Source organism: Phacochoerus africanus, chromosome X (assembly GCF_016906955.1).
Source record: "Phacochoerus africanus isolate WHEZ1 chromosome X, ROS_Pafr_v1, whole genome shotgun sequence".
In the NCBI taxonomy this organism is placed as follows: domain Eukaryota; kingdom Metazoa; phylum Chordata; class Mammalia; order Artiodactyla; family Suidae; genus Phacochoerus; species Phacochoerus africanus.
The window spans coordinates 93651767-93676235 of record NC_062560.1 but is presented as its reverse complement, the minus strand read 5'-3'; the positions used below and the strand labels follow the sequence as shown (position 1 = coordinate 93676235).

The 24469-nt window shown below is 42.5% G+C and overlaps 1 protein-coding gene across 1 annotated transcript in view; it reads left to right on the top strand.

The window, feature by feature from the left end:
• Window positions 1–22680, top strand: part of GUCY2F (guanylate cyclase 2F, retinal) — a 109288-nt gene extending 86608 nt beyond the window's left edge. Inside the window, 8 exon segments of the mRNA XM_047764241.1 lie at window positions 323–492; window positions 1287–1479; window positions 4760–4934; window positions 11739–11837; window positions 15070–15164; window positions 20939–21026; window positions 21110–21199; window positions 22466–22680. Coding sequence (XP_047620197.1) covers window positions 323–492; window positions 1287–1479; window positions 4760–4934; window positions 11739–11837; window positions 15070–15164; window positions 20939–21026; window positions 21110–21199; window positions 22466–22680 — 1125 coding nt within the window.
• Window positions 22681–24469: the final 1789 nt, after the last annotated feature.

Genomic DNA, 24469 nt, shown 5'->3' with positions numbered 1-24469 from the left:
AAGACCCAATCCTGTTGCCCTTGACGGGGCCACTATTTGTATGCTAGCATCTCAGAACTGAAGGATCCTGCCCGGAGAGCACCTTAGCTCAGACTTGAAAGAACCAGAAGGGTAGAGGAAGAACTACTTGGGGAAAAAAAGCCCTGTGAATGGGTCAGGTGACAATAAGGATGGGTGATGACTTTTCCTCTTTATACCTGGGTTCCTCTCTCCTGCCCTGGCATTTCGGAGGAAGGGATTTTTGATAAGGGGGTCCTGCTCCATGACCTCTAAGTTTAAGAAATAAGAATTCCCTGGCTCCTCTTCTCTGTTTTACTTCCAGTTTAAAACTTTCAATAAAGGGAAGAAGACTAATATTATTGATTCTATGTTTCGGATGCTGGAGTAATATTCTAGCAACTTGGAAGATTTGATCCGGGAGCGGACTGAAGAGCTGGAAATTGAAAAACAGAAAGCGGAAAAGCTTCTAACACAGATGCTACCACCATATGTGTGAACACCTGAGGAGTGTGAATGCTTGTATCAGTGTGTTCTATTAAAAATGGAAAAAAAAATTACCGGTCAACTAACTGCTCCCTCCCCCTGTCCTGTACCCTCTCTACTCCCAGTAGATTTGAATCACACCTTCAAATCAAAGAAGAATTGGAAAACCAAGGGAGCAGAGCACACTTCCTAATTTTCCACTGCTTGCGGATCATGCTCGTTATTTAAGTTTTTGATGCCTCAGTTTTTCTATGTGTCACTTCATGACTTTTCCTAGAAGTTGACCGATTAAAAGATGGCAGGTGTTTGAGGTCCTAGAGGAAAGTAGCCAAGTTGTTCTTCTAGGTTCCCTCTACCTTCATCACTTAAGTGAAAGCCTTGTGTGCTGCTACAATTTCCAAATTTTCTAAGGCAGCTTATCATGTTGTAACCTGATCTTCTAGGAGATAACTGGGAAAACTAGTCTCAGGCAAAGGAAACCACCTGGGAACATTCCACTCCCCCCTCACCCCCACCGGGTGATGACGGAGGTGGGAAAGCTGAGAAAGAGAGTTGAAAAAAACTCCACCAAGGTACAGACCAGGGCTGTCTGCTCAGTGCTATATTTTAGCACCTGGCACAGTGCCTGGCCCACTGTAAGCACTCAATATCTATTTGCAGAATAAATGTTTTCATCCAGCTGACATTTTCTTCCTTATCATTTTACTTGGCAGTGATTTTTGGAGAGGTTGTATTCTAGCAGATGTTTTGTGTGTCATGGAGGGAGGTCTGTGTCCTCGGAGGAATAACTGTCTGCTTTTCAGATCAGTTGCTGAATCCCTCAAAACAGGCTGCAGAGTCAAACCTGAGGGCTTTGATTCGGTCACCTTGTGCTTCAGCGACATTGTGGGCTTTACCACCATCTCGGCCATGAGGGAGCCCATTGAGGTGGTGGATCTTCTCAATGATCTGTACACACTGTTTGATGCCATCATTGGCAGTCATGATGTCTACAAGGTACATAACTTAGCAGAGCAATATAGTCCAGAAAGGAATTTTTAGATGAGGCACATCTATGTGTACTCCAAAACTGAAGAAAGGAGGCAATTTTATTGGATGCCATTATTTAGGAATTAACGCTTAAATAGGACACTACTTCCACTGGTTTCCCACTGGAACTGAAGGACTTGAGAGAATGCATGTAGGTTCACACTTTCCAAGATAACAATCTCAACCTGGCAAGAGACTGCTGGTCAGATATCTTTTGAGCTCTTTTCTAGAACTGGGACTAAGAAGAGGTTGGGGCCAAAACCCATTATTGCACTTCAGTGTCTAAGTACTCATAGTGCAGGCAATAACATGCAAGGCCCTCAAGGGGCTACAGAAGTATTGGTGTTTTGCCCATAGCTGATGACTACTACAGAGTTTGTCTTGGTAAAGTTTGCGTACATCTAATACATGCTGTTAAAACTTGGTTTCCTCCTTCAGGTACTGTTTTTAAACAGGAGGGAACTCTGGCATTACACATGTCAAAGAGCCATTGGACCCAAGGCTCTTTGGGATTGCCACAGGGTAACTGAAAGCCCACCTGTTGGTCTGAGGTTTCAGGAAGTGATTACTTGTGAGGTTGCAAGCCACTTCTCTCACATTCCCCCACCCCTCCAGCCTATCAATTTCCACTCTTCCTATCAAAGGTTGCAGAAGATGAGTAGAAAACAGATAACTACATTCACTCATTTCAGTGCCATGCTTGCTTACCCTTGATTGTACGTGTTGTCTTGTCTAGGCAGAAAATGACTAAAAATTTCACAGCTGTGCAGGGACACTTCCATGTTGTCTGCAACATGGATACTTGTCTTATTGATGGAGAAAGATGCCCCAGGCATCCCACACTTTAGACAGCTCCTCTGTCTCAGGAATCAAGGTAGAGCTGGAGAATGAGTAGCTCCATTCATTGGATCCTTCACAGTAGTCTGAAATGTTCCAACTCTCAAATCACACACAGGGTAGTGTGTTTATCTCAGATTAGACAGGGCCCTTTCAGGTCAAGCAGAGAGCCTCAGGGCTACGCCAAGCTGCCTAAATAGGGCTCAGAAATAGACATCATACCTGTCAATCAGCAGGAACTGCAAACTAATCAAGAAGCACACATGGAAACCATGGTGGAGGAAAAATCCATGGAATCAGACTTACCTGTCTTAACTTGTTGAACTCAAGCAGCCTGAAGAGAAAAACAAATCACTGAAAGCTAATTCAGTTGAAACTAAAATCAAAGATGATTCAGTGTGGGCACCAACACAGCCACTGGTTTAATCAATCCAGCTGATACTGTTCAGATAATTGTTGGGGGGTCTTGGGAATGAGGCTGTCAGGTATTTTGGTACTTCATGGCCACAGGATGAAGTGAGTGGGCTGATTTCAGGATAGAGTAGGGCTCTAGGAATCCCAAAACGGAATCTAATGTTTCAGTGCTGTTTAATAAAAACAGCACAGTGCAAAGGAAATAAAAATTGAACCAGCAGCGAGTCACCAGACCTGTTTGTGTTTTCATTTTCCTTACCTGTAAAATTGGAATCACCTCCCCAGGCACTTGGTAATCTGAAATAGAAGTGAGAAAGCTACTTGCAGAATTATGAAGTTGGTGATTTGTTTTCAGTTTCAGTTCTCCAGCTACCACTCCATCTCAACCAGACTCCTTTCTGTGTCCTTACGCTGGTTTATGCAACCCACAATTCCCCACAGCAGTGTCATACTGAGGCCAAGCAGTGCCCAGGCTCCCTGCCCTTCTAATCTTCTCATCCACATCCTTGGGGACTCCCGGGTGACTGAAAGCTGAAGGGTCAACCGCCAGTCTCTGATAATGGCCAACCAGTGAGTTTCCTCCTCCCATACAGTATTTGCATTGTGCTGGTGCCTCCCTCTGCGTAGGCATGCATGCTTATTTGAGGGCAGGGGGTCCTTTTCTCAAATTGCACCAGGTAAGGGAGGTTCTGGATGGAAGCATCCTGTGGTACAAAGTCCCATAGGTGCAAAGGATCACAGTGATGGGCTATATAGAAAGTCATGATGAGGGAGTCTATTGCTGATTGCTAAATTTTCTCTGGGGCTGAGTCATAGCCGCAGTCCCATGGCTTATTTCAAGGTATGTCAGTTTGGCGATCATGAAGATGATGATGATGATGATGATGATGATGATGATGATGATGATGATGGCGGCAATGACTTGTATTCATCATCCACTAGGCAGGTTTTAAGTGCTGTGATATATGTATATCAAGTTACTTAGTCCTTAGAAAACTCCATGAGGTAGGTGCTGTCACTATCCCTATTTTACAGATGAGGATACTGAAGCACAGAGAGGATAAGTTGTGTGACTAAGGACACACAGTTTGTAAATGGTGCATCTGGGATTCTAAACAAGGCTGTGTGACTTCAGAGTTTTATGCCCTTAACTATGGCCTTCTGAGTGTAGTTCTTTAGGAGAACACAGATATTAACTGGATCTAAACGTGCACTAGCAGATCATGACAGGCACACTTCATAGAAGTCCATTCCCCTTACTTATCTTTTGGATTTACTGGAAAAACTTCCCCTTACTAGTCACCTAAAAGAGTGAGCACCCTTCTGTGGGGAAGATGAGGAGCCCAGACTTGACTTTATGTAAAAGTGTCCCATTCTAACTGGCCCCTGCACAGCCTGGTACTGCTGCTCCTTAGAGCACTGGCACTGGGAGAGGAGGAGGGAGCTGGTGGGCAAAGGCCAAGTTCTCACACCCAAGGAGACTGCAAAACTAACTCGATCATATTTGCAAGGTGAAGCAGAAGGAACAGAATCTTTCACTTCCTTCCTTTACCTATACTTGCCTTAAGGCTGCCCTAGCTCATTTACCAGACATCATCTAGAGAAATGCTTGCTGGGAAAGCCTACTCATCCCCCACCGAAATCCCTGGTCAGTCTCAGAAATCTCCCTTTTCCTTTGCCCTGGGAATTACTTGGAGCCTGATCGTTCTCTAGGGCCAACCAGGAACCTGCAAAGTAACTACAGAATCTATGGGTATGGGATCTAGAATTAGTATTTTTTTTTTAAATGAAGCTTCTCAAGTTATCTCAATGTGCAGCCAGGCCTGTGAAGCAATCACAGCCTCTCTTGGGCTTCCTCACTTTACAAGAAGAACATCTACTCTCCATCTTATCCTTTAAGCTCTGTGAATACACACACATGCACACGCACGCACACGCGCGCACACACACACACACACGTTATTTACTTCCTAATTCTCTTTTCCTTGATTTCCAGGTAGAGACCACTGGCGATGCTTACATGGTGGCCTCAGTCCTCCCAAAGAGGAATGGCAGGAGGCACACAACTGAGACTGCAAACATGTCCCTAGACATCTCGAGCTCTGTGGGTACCTTCAAGATGCAGCACATGCCAGAGATGCCAGTCCGGATTCGAATAGGCCTGCACTCAGGTAACAACCACCAGCTAACGCAAGAGAAGATGTTTCCACACACCTCAAGGGAAGGCCAAAAACGGGAGGAAGAGGGTAGCTCTCCCTTGATTCTTGGCAGCTGGAATATCCAGGTGTGTAAGTGCTGCATCCTTCCTTTGTGACTAAGTTTACTCTCTTCCCAGCACCTGTTCTAGGTCCCAAACCTTTCCAGTCTATCTTTCTTGTTATAGCCATCATTTCCACGTTTGACTATGAGGCAGGATCAACCTGCGTATGTTGTATTTAGGATAATTAATTCGATTCATTAAAATCTCAACTCCTGGCATATTTTTTCTCCCACACTCCTCCTCACTTGCTGGAACATCTTCAGGACTCCCCTTCACTGCACCCTTTCCACCTATGTTCACACATTCACAGGTATCTTCATAGATCTCTCACCTACTAGCCTCTCTTGCTCCCCTCCCCACCCTCCTCCTCTTTATCTTTGCTTTGCTCTTCTAGGCTCCTTTTCTTCCCCCATCCTTTTCATCCCTTTCCTACCAAATGTCAGAGAAGAATGACTGACAGTATGCCATTTCTTCACTATCCACTCCCTCTTCAGCCCCTTTGCAATCTGGCTTTAGCCCACACCACTTTTCTCAGTCCTAGTCTGCCCTTATCTCTGCAGCATTTGGTATTCTTGACAATTCTCCCCCAACTGGCTTTTATGACCTGCTCTTCACTCTCTGAATGCTTCCTCTCCATTTCATGTACTGGCTCTCCTAGCAATCCCTGTTCTCTAACTGTGGCTGCTCCCACATTTTCTACAAAGCTCTGAGTTGTGGTCTCCTGGCTCTCGGTAGGTCCCGACCCTGGAATTCATTTCTCAACTCACTCTAACCAAGCTTTCATTTTTCTACTATTGTCTGATAATTCCTTCTGTCTCTATCTGATCCTTAAATATTGATATGCCCCATGGTACTGTCCCTGAGCCATTGTTTCTCTCCTCTTATATATTCTTCTAGGCAATCTCATTTGTGTCTATAGTTTAACTACCACTTGTGCGCTGGTGACCTGCAACTCTACAACTTCAGCACCTGTCTTCTCCCTTAAGCTTCACTCCTATATATCAGACTTGCTGCCGACATTTCCACTTAAATGTTCCACATGGACCTCAGACTTTACACATTCAAAACTGAATGATTTTTCTGCCCACATAACCTGCCTCCTCTTCCTGTACTTAGAGTTTTGTATGTTAAATACATATTCTTTTAATCAATGAACAAAGCATCAAAAAATAAAAACAATGAAATTCAAACTGACAACTTTTAATGTTTTGACAAACAATGCTGTTCTACTGAAAATATATCACTAATATCAAAAGTATTAGACGCAGAATTTGTATGTTTTTATAGTTTCTTATTTTTACCCAGTTAATTTGTATCCTGGCATGATGGATCATATGTGGACCTTGCTACCTTACACATTCCTTTAAAATCAACTTAAGTATATTACAATGTGCCATGTTATGGTTCAATTCTACCACTTTTTTAATATATTCAAATTATTGTGAATCACCTACTGGCACACGGTGCTAGATATCATCTGGTTTCATCCGGTAATGTTATAATTATAAACACAAAGGCACATGCTGGCACTAAAATCTGATGCCTATATTTTATAATAGCACTGGTTGTGGAGAGAAACTACATTCATTATTTTTAAAAAATTTAACTAAAAATACAAAATTATACACACACCAAGTATGCATATTCACACTAACAATGCATTAGTCCTGAAGAATTTATCTATGGGTCTCTTTCTGAAACATTATGTTTCTCCCATCAATGTCATTTTAAGACACTAAGAGTCAGAATTGCGTTTTACCTTGATTAAATATATATTTGAAAGCATCCCCCTATATTTGCAATTACTAAGTTAGGTCATTTCAACCAGTATTTTTCCTATATTCTCTTTTCTGTTGTGACATCTGCTTTCTTATTATAAATGTGGCCCTCATTTTTTGTTTCTTTTCAGGGCCGCGCCTGTGGCATTTGGAGGTTCCCAGGCTAGGGGTCGAATAGGAGTTACAACTGCCAGCCTACGCCACAGCCAGATCCGAGCTGCATCTGCACCCTACACCACAGCTCACGGCAATGCCAGATCCTTAACCCACTGAGTGAGGCCAGAGATCAAACCCACATCCTCATGGACGCTAGTCAGGTTCTTAACCCGCTATAGTTATAAATGTCGCTCTCATTTTTGGCACTGATACTCATGAGCCAATATTTTTCTAAACCAGTATTTTTGCCAAATGGATTGAGGCTTCAGTATATGCCATGCTTGTTTGGTTATACAACATTGGTTTCTGATGCTCTACCTATACTTATTTTCTATTTCAGTTGCTGTTATGACCATTCACCTAGTTATTCCATTTAGTTTGGGGGTTATCCTCCTTGACTCCTCTCTCATGCTGACCTTCACCATTCAACCAATTACTACGTCTTGAACATTTTACCCTTTCAGTATTTCTTTTTAAATTTTTTTATTGTTATTTCCCCAACACAATTTTTTTTTCCGCTGTACAGCATGGGGACCCAGTTATGCATACATGTATACATACTTTTTTCTCCCATTATCATGCTCTGTTATATGTAACTACACATAGTTCTCAGTGCTATACGGCAGGATCTCATTGTTAATCCATTCCAAAAACAATAGTTTTCATCCATTAACCCCAAGCTCCCAATCCATCCCACTTCCTCCCCCTCCCCCTTGGCAACAACAAGTCTGTTCTCCAAGTCCATGATTTTCTTTTCTGTGGAAAGGTTCATTTGTGCTGTATATTAGATACCAGATGTAAGTGATATCATATGGTATTTGTCTTTCTCTTTCTGACTTACTTCACTCAGTATGAGAGTCTCTAGTTCCATCCATGTTGCTGCAAATGGCATTATTTTATTCTTTTTTTTTTTTTTTTACAACTGAGTAGTATTCCATTGTGTATCTATACCACCTCTTCGTAATCCAATCATCTGTTGATGGACATTTGGGTTGTTTCCATGTTTTGGCTATTGTGAATAGAGCTGCAATGAACATGCGGGTGCATGTGTTTTTTTTTTTAAGGAAAGTTTTGTCCAGATATATGCCCAAGAGTGAGGTTGCTGGGTCATATGATAGATCTATGTATAGTTTTCTAAGGTACCTCCATACTGTTCTCCACAGTGGTTGCACCAGCTTACATTCCCACCAAAAAGTGCAGGAGGGTTCCCTTTTCTCCACAGCCCCTCCAGCATTTGTTATTTGTGGACTTATTAATGATGGCCATTCTGACTTGTATGAGGTGGTAAAGACTCAACCCAAAAACTACTTGAACTGATCAATAAATTCAGCAAATTAGCAGGATATAAGATTAACATTCAGAAATCAGTCACATTTCTGTATACTAACAAAGAAACTTGAGAAAAGGAATACAAAAACACAATACCTTTTAAAATTGCACCCCCCAAAATCAAGTATGTGGGAATACACCTGACCAAGGAGGCAAAGGACCTATATGCCGAGAACTATAAAACATTAATCAAGGAAACTAAAAAAGATGTAAAGAAATGGAAAGATATTCCATGCTCCTGGATTGGAAAAATTAATATTGTAAAAATGGCCATATTATCCAAAGCAATCTACAGATTCAGTGCAATCCCTATCAAATTACCCAGGACATTTTTCACAGAACTAGAACAAACAATTCAAAAATTTATATGGAACCACAAAAGAATCCTGAGAAACAAAAACCAAGCAGGAAGCATAACTCTCCCAGACCTCAAGCAATATTACGAAGCCATGGTCATCAAGACAGTGTGGTACTGGTACCAAAACAGACATACAGACCAATGGAACAGAATAGAGAATGCAGAAATAAACCCAACACCTGTGGTCAATTAATCTTTGACAAAAGAGGCAAGAACATAAAATGGGAAAAAGACAGTCTATTCAGCAAGAATTTCTGGGAAACCTGGACAGCTACATGCAAATCAGTGAAACTGCAACACACCCTCACACCATGCACAAAAATAAACTCAAAATGGCTGAAGGGCCTAAATATAAGACAAGACACCATCAAACTCCTGGAAGAGAACATAGGCAAAACATTCTCTGACATCAACCTTGCAAATGTTTTCTCAGGTCAGTCTCCCAAAACAACAGAAATAAGAGCAAAAATAAACCAATGGGACCTAATCAAACTGACAAGCTTTTGCACAGCAAAGGAAACCAAAAAGAAAACAAAAAGACAACTTACAGAATGGAAGAAAATAGTTTCAAATGATGCAATGGACAAGGGCTTAATCTCTAAAATATCGAAACAACTTATACAACTCAACAGCAAAAAAACTAACAACCCAATGGAAAAAATGGGCAAAAGACCTGAATAGACATTTCTCCAAGGAAGATATAGAGATGGCCACCAACCCCTTAAAAAAATGCTCAACATCCCTGATTATTAGAGAAATGCAAACCCTTTCAGTATTTCTTGATTCTGTCTTGTCTCTTCTTGCGTCTCATTACTCAAGTATAGGCCACCATCTCTTGCCTGGATTACTGCAAAACATCTTTTTTAAAAGTACATTTTTACTTTTTCATTTTAAAAAGTTCTGTTGAAGTCTAGTTGATTTAAACACTGTGAAAATTTCTGCTGTACAACAAAGTGATTCAGTTACACATGCTCATCCATTCTTTTCAGATTCTTTTCCCATACATATTATCACAGAATATTGGGTAGAGTTCCTTGTTCTGTACAGCAGGTCCCTGTTGGCCAGTCATTCCACATACCACATTGTGCATATGCAATAGCATCTTCTTGCTTCCACTCTTGCTTCTTTATATCCATGCTTCTCATAATCATCATCATAATTTGTGTTTGCTTGCCTGTCCTTTCATTAGACTATAAGCTCCTTGATGGCAGGAACCAGACTTTACTCACATTTGTATCCTGAATGCTTACTACATAGCAGATTTCAGTCTTTTAAAGGAAAGCCTTCGCCTCTTATTTGTGCTTCAGTTTCATATCATCAACCCCCCTCGGCACATTTCTTCTTGGGTGATTCACTGTTCCTTCAAATTCTGCATATCTAAAACTTCAAGTCATCTTTTCTCAAAAAACCAGCAAAAGCTAGCTCTTAAGCCCATGACAATTTCATCATGGTTGTCAATTACACAGCCAACATGTCTTTTGGTTCTCCTTCCATGTCTCTCTTTTATCACTCCTTTTTGCTGCCCCCCCATCCATCATCACCTCCTTTCCAATACTTACAACCTTGTGCTTGAATTACTGCAACAGCTACTTAACAGATTTCCCTGGTTTTACTTTCTCCCCTTTCAATGCATTCTACCACTGATTGAGAAAAAAGGAAAATAAAAAGAATTTTCATCATGTAATTCCCTGCTCAAAATTCTCTAGTGTTTCAGTCTTCCATTTTGTACAATCCTACCACTAACCTTGTCTCCAGGTTCTTCCTAGCCACCTGAACTAGGCAGATGGCTTTCTCCAAGAGTTTCCCAAAATTCCATGTTAATTCCCAACCACAAACCTTTGATTCATATCCCTTGTCTCCTACTCAAATCCTACCCACCCATCAAGATCCAAACCTAATCTTACCTTCTCCATTGGATGTTTTTTTGACTGAAACAGGTCTTAATAAGCACCCTCCCAAATTTTCTAAATTATTACAACACTTGCGCCTGTACCATTTATCTTGCCTCAATCATACATTGCCTTGGGTTGTTGCCTAATTGCTTCTGGTTTGGTAGTCTTTTCTCTTCAGTTAGACTATAAACTCCTGGAGAACTGAGACCCTGTGCTACATTTGTTTTTTTTTTTTTCTCCCCTTAGTGCCTAGTCCAGTGCTCAACAAATGCTTCTTAATGGGTTAAAAATGAGTTAAAATGAGAAACATAACCTTTGTAGTTCTTATTATTTTTATTCTTAAAAATTAATGTTCTAAAAGAACTTTTCAAAGCAAAGACAATTATTTTCTCTAACCCAGCAAACAGCAAAAAGATAATGCTGAACAATTTTCACATAGAAACAGAACAGAGACCAAAAAGGTGAAGGTGGAGAAATTTCTATATCCTCCTGAACTATCATTCAGTGTGGGTGCTGTAATGTTTTCAAGTAATGTTCATTCTCTGAACACTTAACATAGCCATATTAAATGTAAGAACAAAAGCCAAAAAAATTGTATTGGGGAAATAACAACTATAAAAAAATTACCCCCCCCCCAAAAAACAAAAGCCATTCTAAAGGCAGACAGAAAATATTCTCAGGTTATCTTTATGTACTACTCTTCCATGTCCCTAACACAAATGATTGAACGTTAACTCTACTTCTCAGATTTTCCAACTGTCTTAGTAATAATTCTCTTAAAAGATACAATTTGGGAGACAGATAGCCCTTTGAGATCCCTCCTTCCAACCCCAAGGCATTAAAAAGAGTCATATTTTTTCCCTGCAACAAACATGTTTGGGTCTTGAGTTTCTGCCCAGGCTTTTCTGATTGGGTTGAATGCTTATTTGTCCCTGTTGACAGATATAAGCAGCTTGGATGTAACTGTTACTTGGAACAAAGGTATAAATCAGAAGGTTAGTCGTTTCTGCTTCGTTACAAATTTTCTTTCTTGTAGGGCAAAGAATTCATTACTCATTATAAGATTTTCTTCAGATTTCCAGAGCTATTTGGTAGCAACTTTATTCTTTTACGCAGCTACATTCCTTCCCTTGGCCGTGTTCCTCTCATAGCATTGGATGCACACCTGTTGACTGTAATCCCATTTGCCTGCTACTCTATAGGGCCAGTTGTTGCTGGAGTGGTGGGCCTCACCATGCCCACATACTGCTTGTTTGGAGACAGTGTGAACACAGCTTCTTGGATGGAATCAACAGGGTTACGTGAGTACTTCTAGAGGAATGGATAGGATGGTAACCTCCTACGACTGGGAAAGTGATTCTTCCTCAAGACAGGGGAAAGAGAGCAGAGAGATATTTTCATGTTTCAAAGAAAAAATAAAAGATAATTTGAGAAGATGAAGGAAATTTAACACATATTTTTTGGTCTCTAATGCTAAACCAGTAGGGGGTGATGTTGGATTGAAGATGTACCTTTCTTGTTCCAGAAATGAAGCTGTAGTTAGGTGACACTGAAACAGCCAGGCAATTTGATCAAAACAACTAAAAAATATCCTTTTGGTAAAGGAAAAAATTGGCCAGCCTGGTGGGTTTCCCCAAACCAGGAAAAAGAAAAAAAGAAAAAACCATGTTGAAAAAGAAATAGATAAGGGACTGACATTTTTAGTTTTTCAACTAGTTTGCGGAGACACACCCAGAGCCAGTTGCTTCCCAGCCAGTTTTTGTTTGCTCCTCTGGTCCTCTTTTAAACTAGTTAGGACCCCAGGAGTTCTGGCTTCATCAAATAGCCCCCTCGAATTTAGCTACCAATAATCCCTCAATCTAAGGAGCTTGGAATTCTGAAATAATTAATTTCAACTTGCCTGTATATAAAACCCTTAGCTTCTGTCAAAACAGGCATGGTATCAAAGATACCATTTCCTCCCCACTTCCTTGAAAAGAAAACTGTACAAACTATTATGCTATTTGTCTGCTACTGGCAACCCTTTCTTGTTATTTCCTGCCACTACTAAGGCAATGTCAGAATCACAATGTGCTTTACCTATATCACGGCTGAGCCAAGCAATTTGTTCAAGCTAGTATTAAAAAAGCATAGCGAACAATAGATTCTATACACAGTTTTCATGGATTTTATATTAAAAAACTCACTTAATCCCTTTGCAGCCCTGGATCTGGCAGCTACTAAGCAAGACAAGCTCTTCTCAAACTTCAGCAATGTACGCAAAGTAGTCCCTGATGATATGGTGGCCTATGTCACAGTGGGTGGCGCCCTGTCTGACCCCACTCCTCATCACTCATGAGCAGAAACAAGCTTGCACAATGGGTCCAGTCTTAGTCAATCTAGCCTGTGCTGCCATGATTAAGGAGGCAGCACGGAAATTAGAGGCTGTTGTCAGAATAAATTTTCTGACATCTGGGAAAGTCTTCGAACTCCACAGACATGGCAAAGGCCATGAAAGTAGTCATACAGGAACTGCTGCATGCATATAATTTTGTTCTTGAAGTACAACCCAGGATGAAGTGAAATTGATCATGGAACCACAATGCAGATTTGGCATAGTACTCTGGACTGATGTAAGCTTGTGGAACCCTAAAGGCATATGCTGGCTGCACCAGGGAAATGCCACACATTTCACATTGGAAATATAGAGCTGAGAGCCGAAAGTGATTTTTCAGATTCAGGTAGCACCTCATCCAGTGATCAACTAGGAGGGAGAAAATGGAGTGAATCATGCACGGCAGGTATTTATTAAGCACTGACTATGCAAGGAAGGCATTGCGAAGGATAAAAAGCAGCCTGCGTATGTGGTCTCTGCCCAAGAGGAACTGGTTAGAGTGCTTTTCTGGAAGCTAATCATTGTGACCGGAATATGACATTAAGCAGTGCAACTGATTGAAGATCTGTAAAGAGGTAGCCTCTAACCTTCTGTTGGATATGAGACTAGGGTACTCATTGGTCTATTTTTAAAAAATCAATTTCGTCACTACCTCCTTTATGCTTAGTTGAATCCACTGATTCTGGAATGGAAGTGACTAGTGATCCAGCCCTGGAGTGATCTTTTTTGCCACATAACTGGATGGTGGTTGGAATGAACTCTCTCTCTTTTTTGAGCTGTGTGTTCCCCATCAGTAGGGTTCTTCTACTGAAAGGTTCCCTCACGACGACGACCAGATGCTAGTGGAATGGCACACCTAGGGATGGCTAGGGACATGCGAGGTGAGCATGTGACTTTTAAGAATAGAACAACGCTTTTGGAGCAGAAATTATGGGTAACCATCAGTTAGCGAGGGAGACGCAGAAAACAATACTATGTTGTCAAGAGACGAAAAGTCATTGTGAGAACATCCAGCAGAAATTTCTTGCAGTTCTTTTCAGCCCTGCTGTCCTACTCAGATTGTACTCTGATTCTAAAAGAATTACTTTCTCAAGTGTGTGTGAGAATGTCTAGGGCTTTTATTGAACACTCAACTTGAACGAGGTCTTACTTCATAGGATGACACTTTTCAGGACAGTCAAGGATCCGACCTCAGTTAAATGATTGTTCTTCAGCAAAGATTTACACTTAATTTCTAAATAGAAGTTTTAGTCATAGTTTGCCATGTAAAGCTCTTATCCCAACTGATTGGGATCATTAGTTGGAAAATAATACATTCATGTGTGTACACATAGCTAGAGACACCCACCCAAAGGACAGTCACCCGAAAATATTGGCAGAAGTTTTAGGACATTTCTCCTTGAGGTTTTAAGTACAGAAATATCAAAAGATAGTTTTATGAGTTTAAGCGACACCTTTTTGTCTCTCTCTCTCTCTCTTTTTTTTTTTTTTTTTTTTTGGTCTTTCTAGGGCCAAACCTGTGGCATATGGAGGTTCCCAGGCTAGGGTCGAATTGGAGCTATAGCTGCAGGCCTACACCACAGCCACAGCAACGCCAGATTCGAGCTTCATCTGTGATCCACAAACACTGCTCACGACCACACCAGATCCTTAACCCACTGAGCAAGGCCAGGGATTGAACCCACATCCTCATAGATACTAATCTGGTTTGTTACCACTGAGCTACGATGGGAACTCCCCTTTTTGTCTCCTCAGTAGGGTATGTAAACCTTGAGAGTTCAGCCCCAGCTACGGTCTGTGCTGGTGGCTGCTGAAGGCTAACTTCCCTCAGAGGAGGTCACGTTTCAGCTGAGAGGAAAGTGGTGGTTGCTAGTTTCTTCATTTCAACCTTCGAGTTAAATTAACACCTTTCTATTGCATGGCCTTTCCTCCGAGATAGTGTCTAGGAGGCTGATAGGTGCTATAGAGCCAATGCTTTATTTGGGCCTGGAGAGGAAGGTCATCACTCCCCACCTCCTCCTGTGAAACAGAAAGCTCGCTCTCCCAGGGATTTTGCTTAAGGTCTAGTTCATTTAGAAGTAGGAGCATTTATTACATTAATATTTTCTCGCAGATTTTATCTGAAAGGATCCAAAGTCATGCCTCTCTTTCTTTTGCAGCTTATCGCATTCATGTCAGTCACAGCACAGTGACAATCCTCCGAACCCTGAGTGAGGGCTATGAAGTGGAGCTTAGAGGAAGGACAGAGCTCAAGGTATAAGGTCCTTTTGTTTTTTGAGTCCAACCACTTGGACACACCTGCTTCTAGAGAGCTCACGGTCTGCCAAGAGAGTTTACCTGAGTGTCTGAGACATGGAGCTATCATTTGGACAGAATTTCCAGCTCTGTTGGTGGTTCCCAAAAGATGATTCCCCTTTGCCTCAGTTTTCATTTCTTTAAAACATGGCTACAGTGAGGATTGTTAAAAGTCCCTCTGCGCATTTTAGACTAGGAGCTGCATTTTTTTTCTGTCCTAAAAAATGCCCAGAATTTGGCATTTCAGTGAGCTGCCCTATTATTTTCATTTTCTAACTTCCATTTCATTTAGTATTTAGCAGTGCCAGGCATTGTTCAGTAAGGTACAGTATTGGCGATTTGGGGTTTTCTGTCCATCTGCTTGGTGGCCTCCCTTTCTGACTTTGCATTCACAACACTGACCCCATGTTTACAGAGAGGCTTTATAGCTTTCCCCAAGGACCAGGAGGAATAAAGTCAGTTCTGATGAAAGACAAACATTTTGTAGTGCCTTTTCTCTGCTGGGATTATCACTTGATCTGGGATTCAGGATTAGAGTCATTTTCATTTTTCTTTCTTTCTTTTCTTTTTTTTGCTATGTCCACTGGATTCTTTTCGTCTTCCTCTGGATGACCCCAGGGCCCCTTGCTGTCCCCATTTTAAGAGACCCTAGAGAGTCGATAATTTAACTCCTTCACTTTCAGATGAAGAGCCAAGGCTCAAAAAGGTGAAGTTAATTTGATCAGGGTTACCTAGTCAATTGATAACAGAATCAAGCCATAACCCAGGAAACCTAACTTTTCACTTAGTACTCTTTCTATGATACCATTGTGCATGAAAATTATTTCCTCAGTGATTATTCTTGGGCAAAGCAAGATCTGGGCACTGAGTGATAGGCAATTTGTTTCTGTCACTGGTATGCCTTCCTTAAATGGGGCGATTTACTTATAAAGGGATTTCAGAAGTCAAAGATTGGAAGGCCTGATTCTAGTTGATCAACTAATTCCTTTTATGGCTAGTCCTAGTTTGTCTCTTCTAATAGATCCTTAATATCTTCTAGCAGAGGGGATGGGTCACTTATTAGGGGACAGAAGTTCCTTTCCCACCTCTGATGAGGGTGGCAATATTCTTTGGGCAATGAGTCAGATCACCCAAGGCTTTTGTGATCTCTCTATATATTCAGTCATTTCTCAGCAGGGGACAAAGGTGGCTTGGTTTCCTGAAGCATTTGACTCCCTGTATTACTAGACACAGATTTCCTCATTTAAGAGCTGAAGAGGTGCCATTTTTGAAACTGAAAAAGAAAAATATGCCCCCACCTCCATGGTTTTTATTGTCCCCCTCCCCCAAATACCAGTCAGGAGCAATCACATCTTTGGGTGGTTAACACACAAAAGCAGGACTACAAAAGGGCCCTTTGCAGCTTCACAGTTTCTCCTACCGCAGGGAATTTGAAGGAAGAGGCAGGGGGAGGCTTCCCCTAAGGTCACATCAGGCCTTGGTTATTGGGGCTGTGGGCACCTCCTGAGCAAGAGAGATTGAGAGGGAGATACTGAGAGAGAAGAATAGAGGGCGCCCCAGAGGAAAGGAAGGGCCAATGAGAAGAAGGGTGAGAACAGAAAGTAAGACTCAAAGACAGGACTCTATACCCCCACCTCCCCACCAGAATCAGGTATTGGATATTATATAGTAGGGACTGGCGGACAGAGGATTCCTTCTCTCTTGAAGGCATGCAGGTATCCCCAGTAAGACGATATTACCAGCAGACTTTTTTTTTTTTTTTTTTGGTCTTTTTAGGGCTGCACCCGTGGTATACGGAGATTTCTAGGCTAGGGATCAAATGGGAGATGTAGCCACTGGCCTACACCACAGCCGCAGCAATGCGGGATCGGAGCTGCATCTGCATCCTACATCACAGCTTATGGCAATGCCAGATCCTTAACCCACTGAGTGGGGGCAGGGATTGAACCTGCAACCTCGTGGTTCCTAGTCAGATTTGCTACTGCTGAGCCATGATGGGAACTCCATCAGCACACTTTAGAAATTCTAATTCAACATCTCCACCCCTCATCCACTTCCTGCTGCTGGAAAGCAAGAATCCCTCTAGTGCATAGGTCAGAAGGACCACATTTGATGGCTAGCCAGGTGTGATTTCAAAACTGATGGTTAGAAACATCCTCTCCTTCCAGCTGGCTGATGTTTAGAATTCGTTCATCAGAGCCTCTTCTCTTAAGCTCAAGGCTTGGATCCAGCAGCAATACTCTTTCCCCTCATCCCATCTCCTTCATTGGAATGATGACACTTTAAGTTGTTTCTCTCAGTGGAATCAAAGATGTTGACTGGATTGGCTGAGAGAAGAGAACACCGAGCAGTTGACTAATTGGCTGGGTAGGGGATACAAAGAAAGAGACCAAAACGAGGACGCTTTAGAGCTCACATTCTCTGGGTGGCTATCCAGCTGCCCACTCCAACCTGCTCTTGTACGATACTAGCAGCAAACCATCAGTGCTTAACTGGCCAGTTCTGCTTTTTTTCAATATTTTCTCCTAGTGGCCTGCTGATAAGTCATTTTATTACCTCTTCTCTGACATGGGGAATGAGTCCTGTGTAAGTTACTGTTTTCTGGACAAATCTGAAACTCCTTGCTGAGACTTTGTATACATCTAGGCTTGTCACATATATCGGCCAGGGCCTCTTAGGTAGAATTACATTCTGAGAAGTTTTTTTCCTAAATGGTTGTTCTCAACCTGTTTATGTTGTCCTTGCCAGAGGTGGACATTTATTTATTTGTTTGTTTGTTTTCATTATAGTTGATTTACAGTGTTCTGCCAATTTCTGCTGTACAGTAAAGGGACCCAGTCATATACATATATACATTCTTTTTCGCACATTATCCCCCATTCTGTTCCATCACAAGTGATTGGATATAGTTCCCTGTGCTGTACAGCAGGATCTCATTGCTTATCGAGGTGGACATTTACATACCAGCAACTAAGTAAGCACGAAGTTGAGCTAAGAAGTGATGAGGTCATGATAGTAATGATAGTCATGAAGGTCAGAAGGTCTGGTCTGCAATTCTTGTCCCATCAATGACTCAATGTGTGACATTGGACAGGTAACTTCATCCTCTCTGTGCTTTCATTCTCAGCATAGAGGCCTCTTTTGGCCTGTGATTATCAGGAAGCTCATTGATCACAAGCTTTAAAAGTCCCAACAGTTGCTTTTTGGCCTGTAGACCTGCCCCTTGATTCCGGTGTGTTGGTAAAGCTATGTGGTATATAAGAAAGAATACTTTTTCTCCTTTTTTGGTTGCCCCACAGCATCTGGAGTTCCTGTGTCCAGGGTCAGATCTGAGCCACAGTTGTGACCTAATCCACAACTGCGGCAATGCCAGATCCTTAACCCACAGTGGTGGGCTGGGAATTGAACCTGCATTCCAACGCTCCCAAGACACTGCCGATCCTTTGCCCCACAGCAGGAACTCCGAGGGAAGAACATTTAAAATTCGGAGTCTAAGATGTTAACTAGGCTTATCGTGGTGATCATTTCACAATATATACAAATTTCAAATCATTTTGTTGTATACCTAAAACTAGTATAATGTTGTATGTCAATTATGCCTCAATAAAATATGGCTAAGTCATAGCAAAAATAAATAAAATTTGGAGTCCAGTAGAGTTAGGTTCAAGTCCCAGCTATGCCTGCTTATTGACAAGTCATTTTATCACCATGAACCTCAGGGGCCCCATTTGTGCAATGAGTTAATAATAAACCTACTTTCCAGAGTTTTTGTGAGGATTAAATAAGACAGGAGATGTCAAGTAAGGCCAAAGTAAGGTGCTATTATTTGGGGGATGGGTCTATGGGACTGCCTAGGGATAGAGAGTGAGTCAAAGAGTTTGCTTTAGGTTTTAGTTGTTGCATACTTGTTTCTCTCCTCTCTCCCTTCAGCAGAATTTTGGAAGTAGGTCGGGTAAACAGAGAGCTAGGATTCTAAGAATTCTCCTGGATGGGCTCCAAAACCTCAGAGAGCCCCTGGAGCTCCCGTGTCTACTCTTTGATTTGGAAACTTGCCTGAGTCCATAATACTCCCATCCTACTTTGCAACCATTAGTTTTGGCATCCTGGTATGTCCCAGGACTCACCCAAATATCAGGATAATCCTGGCATTGGCAAAGCTCCCTTGGGGATTGGCATGCTGTCCTGATAGCCTCTAGCTCTCAAGACAAGCAGTCAAATATGGCTGGGGCTTGAGGTCAAGTTTTGAGAATAGGTTTTACCAAAATGAGGTCCAACGACAACTTGAGTATTCCAAGTACTCAAGGGTTGAGAGTTTCACTTAATGGAACAGTCTGTCTTTACTGAGCACCTGTTCTATACGAGACATTGTATTAGGTGTGGTGAGGAAAAGGGAGCATTTCAGAGGCAGACCACTTGGGCTTCTGTTTAGGACCTAAGACATGGCCTGACAGTTGTTTTTACTTAACTATACTCTGAGCTCCTTAAGGATGGAGCCATGACTGTATTCCCAACTTTGGTATAAGAAGTGTGGGATAAATGTAGAAATGAGTGATATGAGTATAATTTCCTGAAAAGAGTGGCTCAAAATAGTCCAGTTATCAGAGGTTTAGGGTGGGTTGGTTTCCTGTTCATGGAAGTTTGGTTCTTGTGGTATTCTCAACCTACTTGCTTCCTGAAGGGCTTGTTCAGAGCCCTGAACCAAATGTTTGCAAAATGTTTTGAGATTCTCCAATTAAATGTGCTAATTATTATGGTTGTTGTCATTCTTGTTAAGGGATGGATATATGTGATGTAAAATAGAGAATGATAGATTTGATACTTAAAGGGGGCAAACCTAATTGGAATTTCTAAGTTAAGCAATTTAAAACTGTTCCAAATGAGATCTGCCTAGATAGTGTGAGACCATATTTCAGATTAATGAGTTGGAAACACATCCCGTTACTTTTAGAGAAATCGAGAGGACGGACAAAAGAGAATTGAAAGGCAGAGAGAGAAACACACCGTTGAGGAGGGTTGATTGGAAAGAGGAGAGGGCAGGGCAGAGGCAGAAAATCTGGCTCTTCTGAGGTCATCACTCAGGCTCTGGGGCAATGAGCTTGAGTTTACATTCCCTTTCTCTTCTCTCTGGGGTCTCTACCTGTAAGCATCCCTGGGCAGGAAGAAAAGAACACTGCAGAAGTGTAGACTTCTCAAAGCGGCCAGGATGTCTTGGGCTTAAGAACAAAATTGCACAGGGTACTTTCCATTTCTATTCTCTTTTTGGGTTTTGTGAGAGCCGATGGAAGGTGGAGGGTTGGGAGGAGGTAGCCTCTGAACATAAGTACTCCAGATACAAAAGACAATGGGTGGCTTAATGCCAAAAGCTCAAGGCATTGATGACAAACAAAATCTGCAATTGAGCATGCAGATGTTTGGTTCCTATGAAGTGAAACAGACACACATTCCCAAAGATGGAGCTGCATGGCAGCGGGTAGACAAAACATCTGGATGGCAGCTTGAAATGCTGTTCACTTTTCATCTGGCTGCTGTGGCAGCCTATGGAGCTTGTCTGAGCCTTAGGTATAAGTGGCAAAGAAGCCATGCAGGAAGGACGACTCCAGGGAGTGATGACAAGGGGGAAAGCCGGGACAGTTTCTGATCCAAACAGAATATTTGCACCCTATTGACCAGATGGGCTTCTTTAGGAAAGTTGGTTATAGTACACTTGTGATTTTCCATATTTTCTATAGTAAGGGTAAAGGCACAGAAGAGACCTTTTGGCTGGTTGGGAAAAAAGGCTTCACGAAGCCCCTTCCCATGCCCCCACCAGTAGGCAAAGATGAGATCACACTTAATTAAGCACCTTCCCATGATCTCTTTCTGCCACACTCTCCTCACTAATTTTTGTGTCTCTCCTGCCCTGCAGGCAAGTGGGCCATGGTCTGCAACCAGCGGAGATCTCAGCCTTCCAAAGAAGAAGAGCAGAAAGGCAGCTAGTGAGAAACAAGCCAAAAGGTAATGGCCAGCAGAAAAACAGAGCCCAGGAGCTTGCCAAATTTTCAAAGCTGGGGCTCCCTTTGGCATGGGCACCAGTCTCAGCCTACACTCTGCTGGCAGAGTGTGATGGAGTTGGCAAATTTCCAAACTCCACTGAGTTGTGCAAAACCCTTGCAGGGATGCCTGTTGCAGAGCAAGCTGCATTGGAGGGAGGTTGGCTGCCCTGGCCTGAGAGAGATCCTTGCCTCCTGCTCTGATAACGTATTTGAATGTTAACAAGGCTGGCCTTGTTATCCAGTTATCAGGCAGGTGCACTTGTCTCTTTCATTGTTGAGCACCTGGGCCACCATGCTGAACCACCTCCGGTCTTTAGAGACTCCCATCTATCTAAGCCACACAGCAATGTCGAGACAATCTCTTTTTCCCTCAGGATCTATTGGCAAGATCATCTTTGAGGGGATGCTTAGTCATTTCCTATGGAGGCCCTGCCTGATTGCTTCTGAGTTTGGCACTGCCAACCAAAATACAACTGGCAACTCCTTGAGTACCTGGCTTGAATTCAGAACAATTTCCCTCATCCCTCCACCCCTACTAGAATGGTATCATTCTGAAGCGGCAACAATAGCCTAATTATCAAGAATTCTCTTGTATTTATCTCTGAGGAATCCATTGCATTACTGGGCGCCTGTCGGTATCTCTTTTCTTCTTTATCATGCTTTCTTATTCTCTCTTTCATGGAGATACTGACCCTAAGTACCATTGCTCCCTGCACATATCCTTGGAAATCAAAAGATTCTAAAGTAAACATTAGGGCATCTCCACACACTCATGCTCCTTCCTCTTTTTTGGCATGTTCCAGAATAATCGCAAATCTAGCAGCAACTATCAAAAGCACCCACATACTTCCCATATTCCCACTAACCTCTGTTGACTTCGTCAGCTCTCTCTGACTGCTTTTCTCCCAAGGAAACCCAGTGTATCTTCATTTCTGCAACTAGCATAGGTACCCTCTATGATTCATAACAATTATGCTTCAGAAAGCGTCTGTACTGAGCATGTGGCTTCCCTGAGCCCCCTGTACCACCCTCTGCCACCCTGTCACCTGGCGCTGGGCTCTTCTTTTCTATTGACTAATACAAGCAGATAAACAGCTGGGACACATATTCATTCATCTAATCTCCAGGATATTCTTTCCTGTGGGGAAGGAAACATCCAAGAGACACAGCACACAGTCAGTCTCAGCCTCTGCCTCGGTCTTTGTCTCTCTGACTCTTTCTTACGCAGGAAAGAGTTTGGAAGCTCTTAAAGGATTTGCCTTTGGCAGGGTGGCACAGGCACTGGGGGTTCTGTACAAGAAACTATCCATTCCTAAAAAATGTGTTGGAGTTTGCAGCAGAAGACACTGCACCATCGCTGGCTGTGCGCTTGGGAACACTGTCCCGGCATCGCAGACGCGTGTGGGTGAGGCCATTTACCCTTACTCATCTGGATCCCCTTGACAGAGGGCAAGATTCCATGGGCCATGGAACAAACTGGCCTCATTTGCACGTGAACTTTAATCAACATGTGAGCCAACTGGCCTCAAAGTAGATTTGACCTCAGATCCTGGCCTCATTTGCACGTGAACTTTAATCAACATGTGAAGGGACCACAAGGGCCTTGCCAGGCTAGGCAGATCACAAAAATCCTCAAAAAAAGTACCCTTAACACATTTCAGGAGGCTTGACCTAAATTCGAGAGCTCCCAGACATCTCATGGGCCTCTCCTTAAATGTCCTATGTTGATGTCACCCAGAAACATCACCTATTCCAGAATGTTTCCAACTTTCTATGAATTTTCAGAATGACTCTTAGTGATATAGACCCAACTTATAAAAGACCCGCAAGACCTAAGAATGCCTCTCATGCCCTGCCTCAACCGTGGGAGCTGTCGGAGAGAAAGCCAAAACCTTTAGAGAGCACTGTGATGTCAGACAGGGTGGAAGGAAAAATGCTATGAAAGGGTGTACAGCTTTGGCAAACAGACTGCAGGGCTTGCCTTTCAGGCTGTGCCCTGCTGTCTACCTAGTAGCTCCTTCCCCCTGTCCTCCAATGTCTGTCGCTTCCTAAAACTTCCAAGAGGTTATTACTTTATCTAGTTACCTTCCCTAGACTTTTACCAACTGGGGTTCATTTGGGGTTGAAACAGGAGGCTCTCTCTGTAGGGAAAGCCTCCTCTTTCCACCACAAAGATACCTTTTGGAGGGTAAGGGGTAATTCATCACTCATATCGTAATGAAGGGGAACTGAGCTACAGGTCCAGGAAGACTGGGAAGGTTCATTTTGAGGGGCACTAGGAGAAGGGAGGAAGTTGGCAGTTTTGAAAAATGGAGGGTCACTGTGGAGGGCTCGGGACAACGCAAGAGCAACAGATCCCTATGAGATAGGAAAAGGGCAAAAACAAGTATGAGAGTAGGAAAGGCAGTTTAGATTCTCTGAGTTGAAAACTTTTGTTTTTCTTTTTCGAGCTGCACTTGGGGCATATGGAGGTTCCCAGGCTAGGGGTCAAATCGGAGCTGCAGCCTCTGGGCACAGCCACAGCCACAGCAACATGGGCTCTGAGCTGCATCTGCAATCCTAAGCTGCAGCTTGTGGCAATGCTGGATCCTTAATGTCCTGAGCGAGGCCAGGGATCAAACCCACAGCCTCAGGGACACTATGTCAGGTTCTTAACCTGCTGAGCCACAACGGAAACTCTGACTTTAATTTTTTTTTTGCATCGGGTTTTCCTTGAATGCAAAGAATGAGAAGAAAACATGCTTTTGCTTCTGCTCTCAGGACCTAGGATCTGTGCCAGAGCCCTAATAAAACTCTGCTTCATGTGGGTTAAATCAGCCTTTCTGGACAGGCCTAGAAACCTGACCAACATGCATGTAATGCAGTTTCCATGCAACAAGGTGTTCCAAACTCCAAATCACTGACCTGCAAATATTTAGGACACATCTCATTAGTAAGTTGAGAATTATCTATATATTAATATGCCCCCTTTTTTAGTTAAATCTGTAAAAACTTTGTAAATAGCAATAGTATGCAATTGTAATTATGCAGTCCTGACAAGTACAATAATGTTTATTTGTTCAATGATCCAGGAAAGTTTAGCAATTTGTAAGCTGTCCATGAAGTAGCATGGTGTTTCAGGACTTGGAATCATTTATATTGCAATCCTGTGGCCTAGGATAGAGAAGGTATACTTACTATTTTCTCTTCTTCCCACCCAGGAGCAAAGGGTTCCAAGATTGGAATCTTCTCT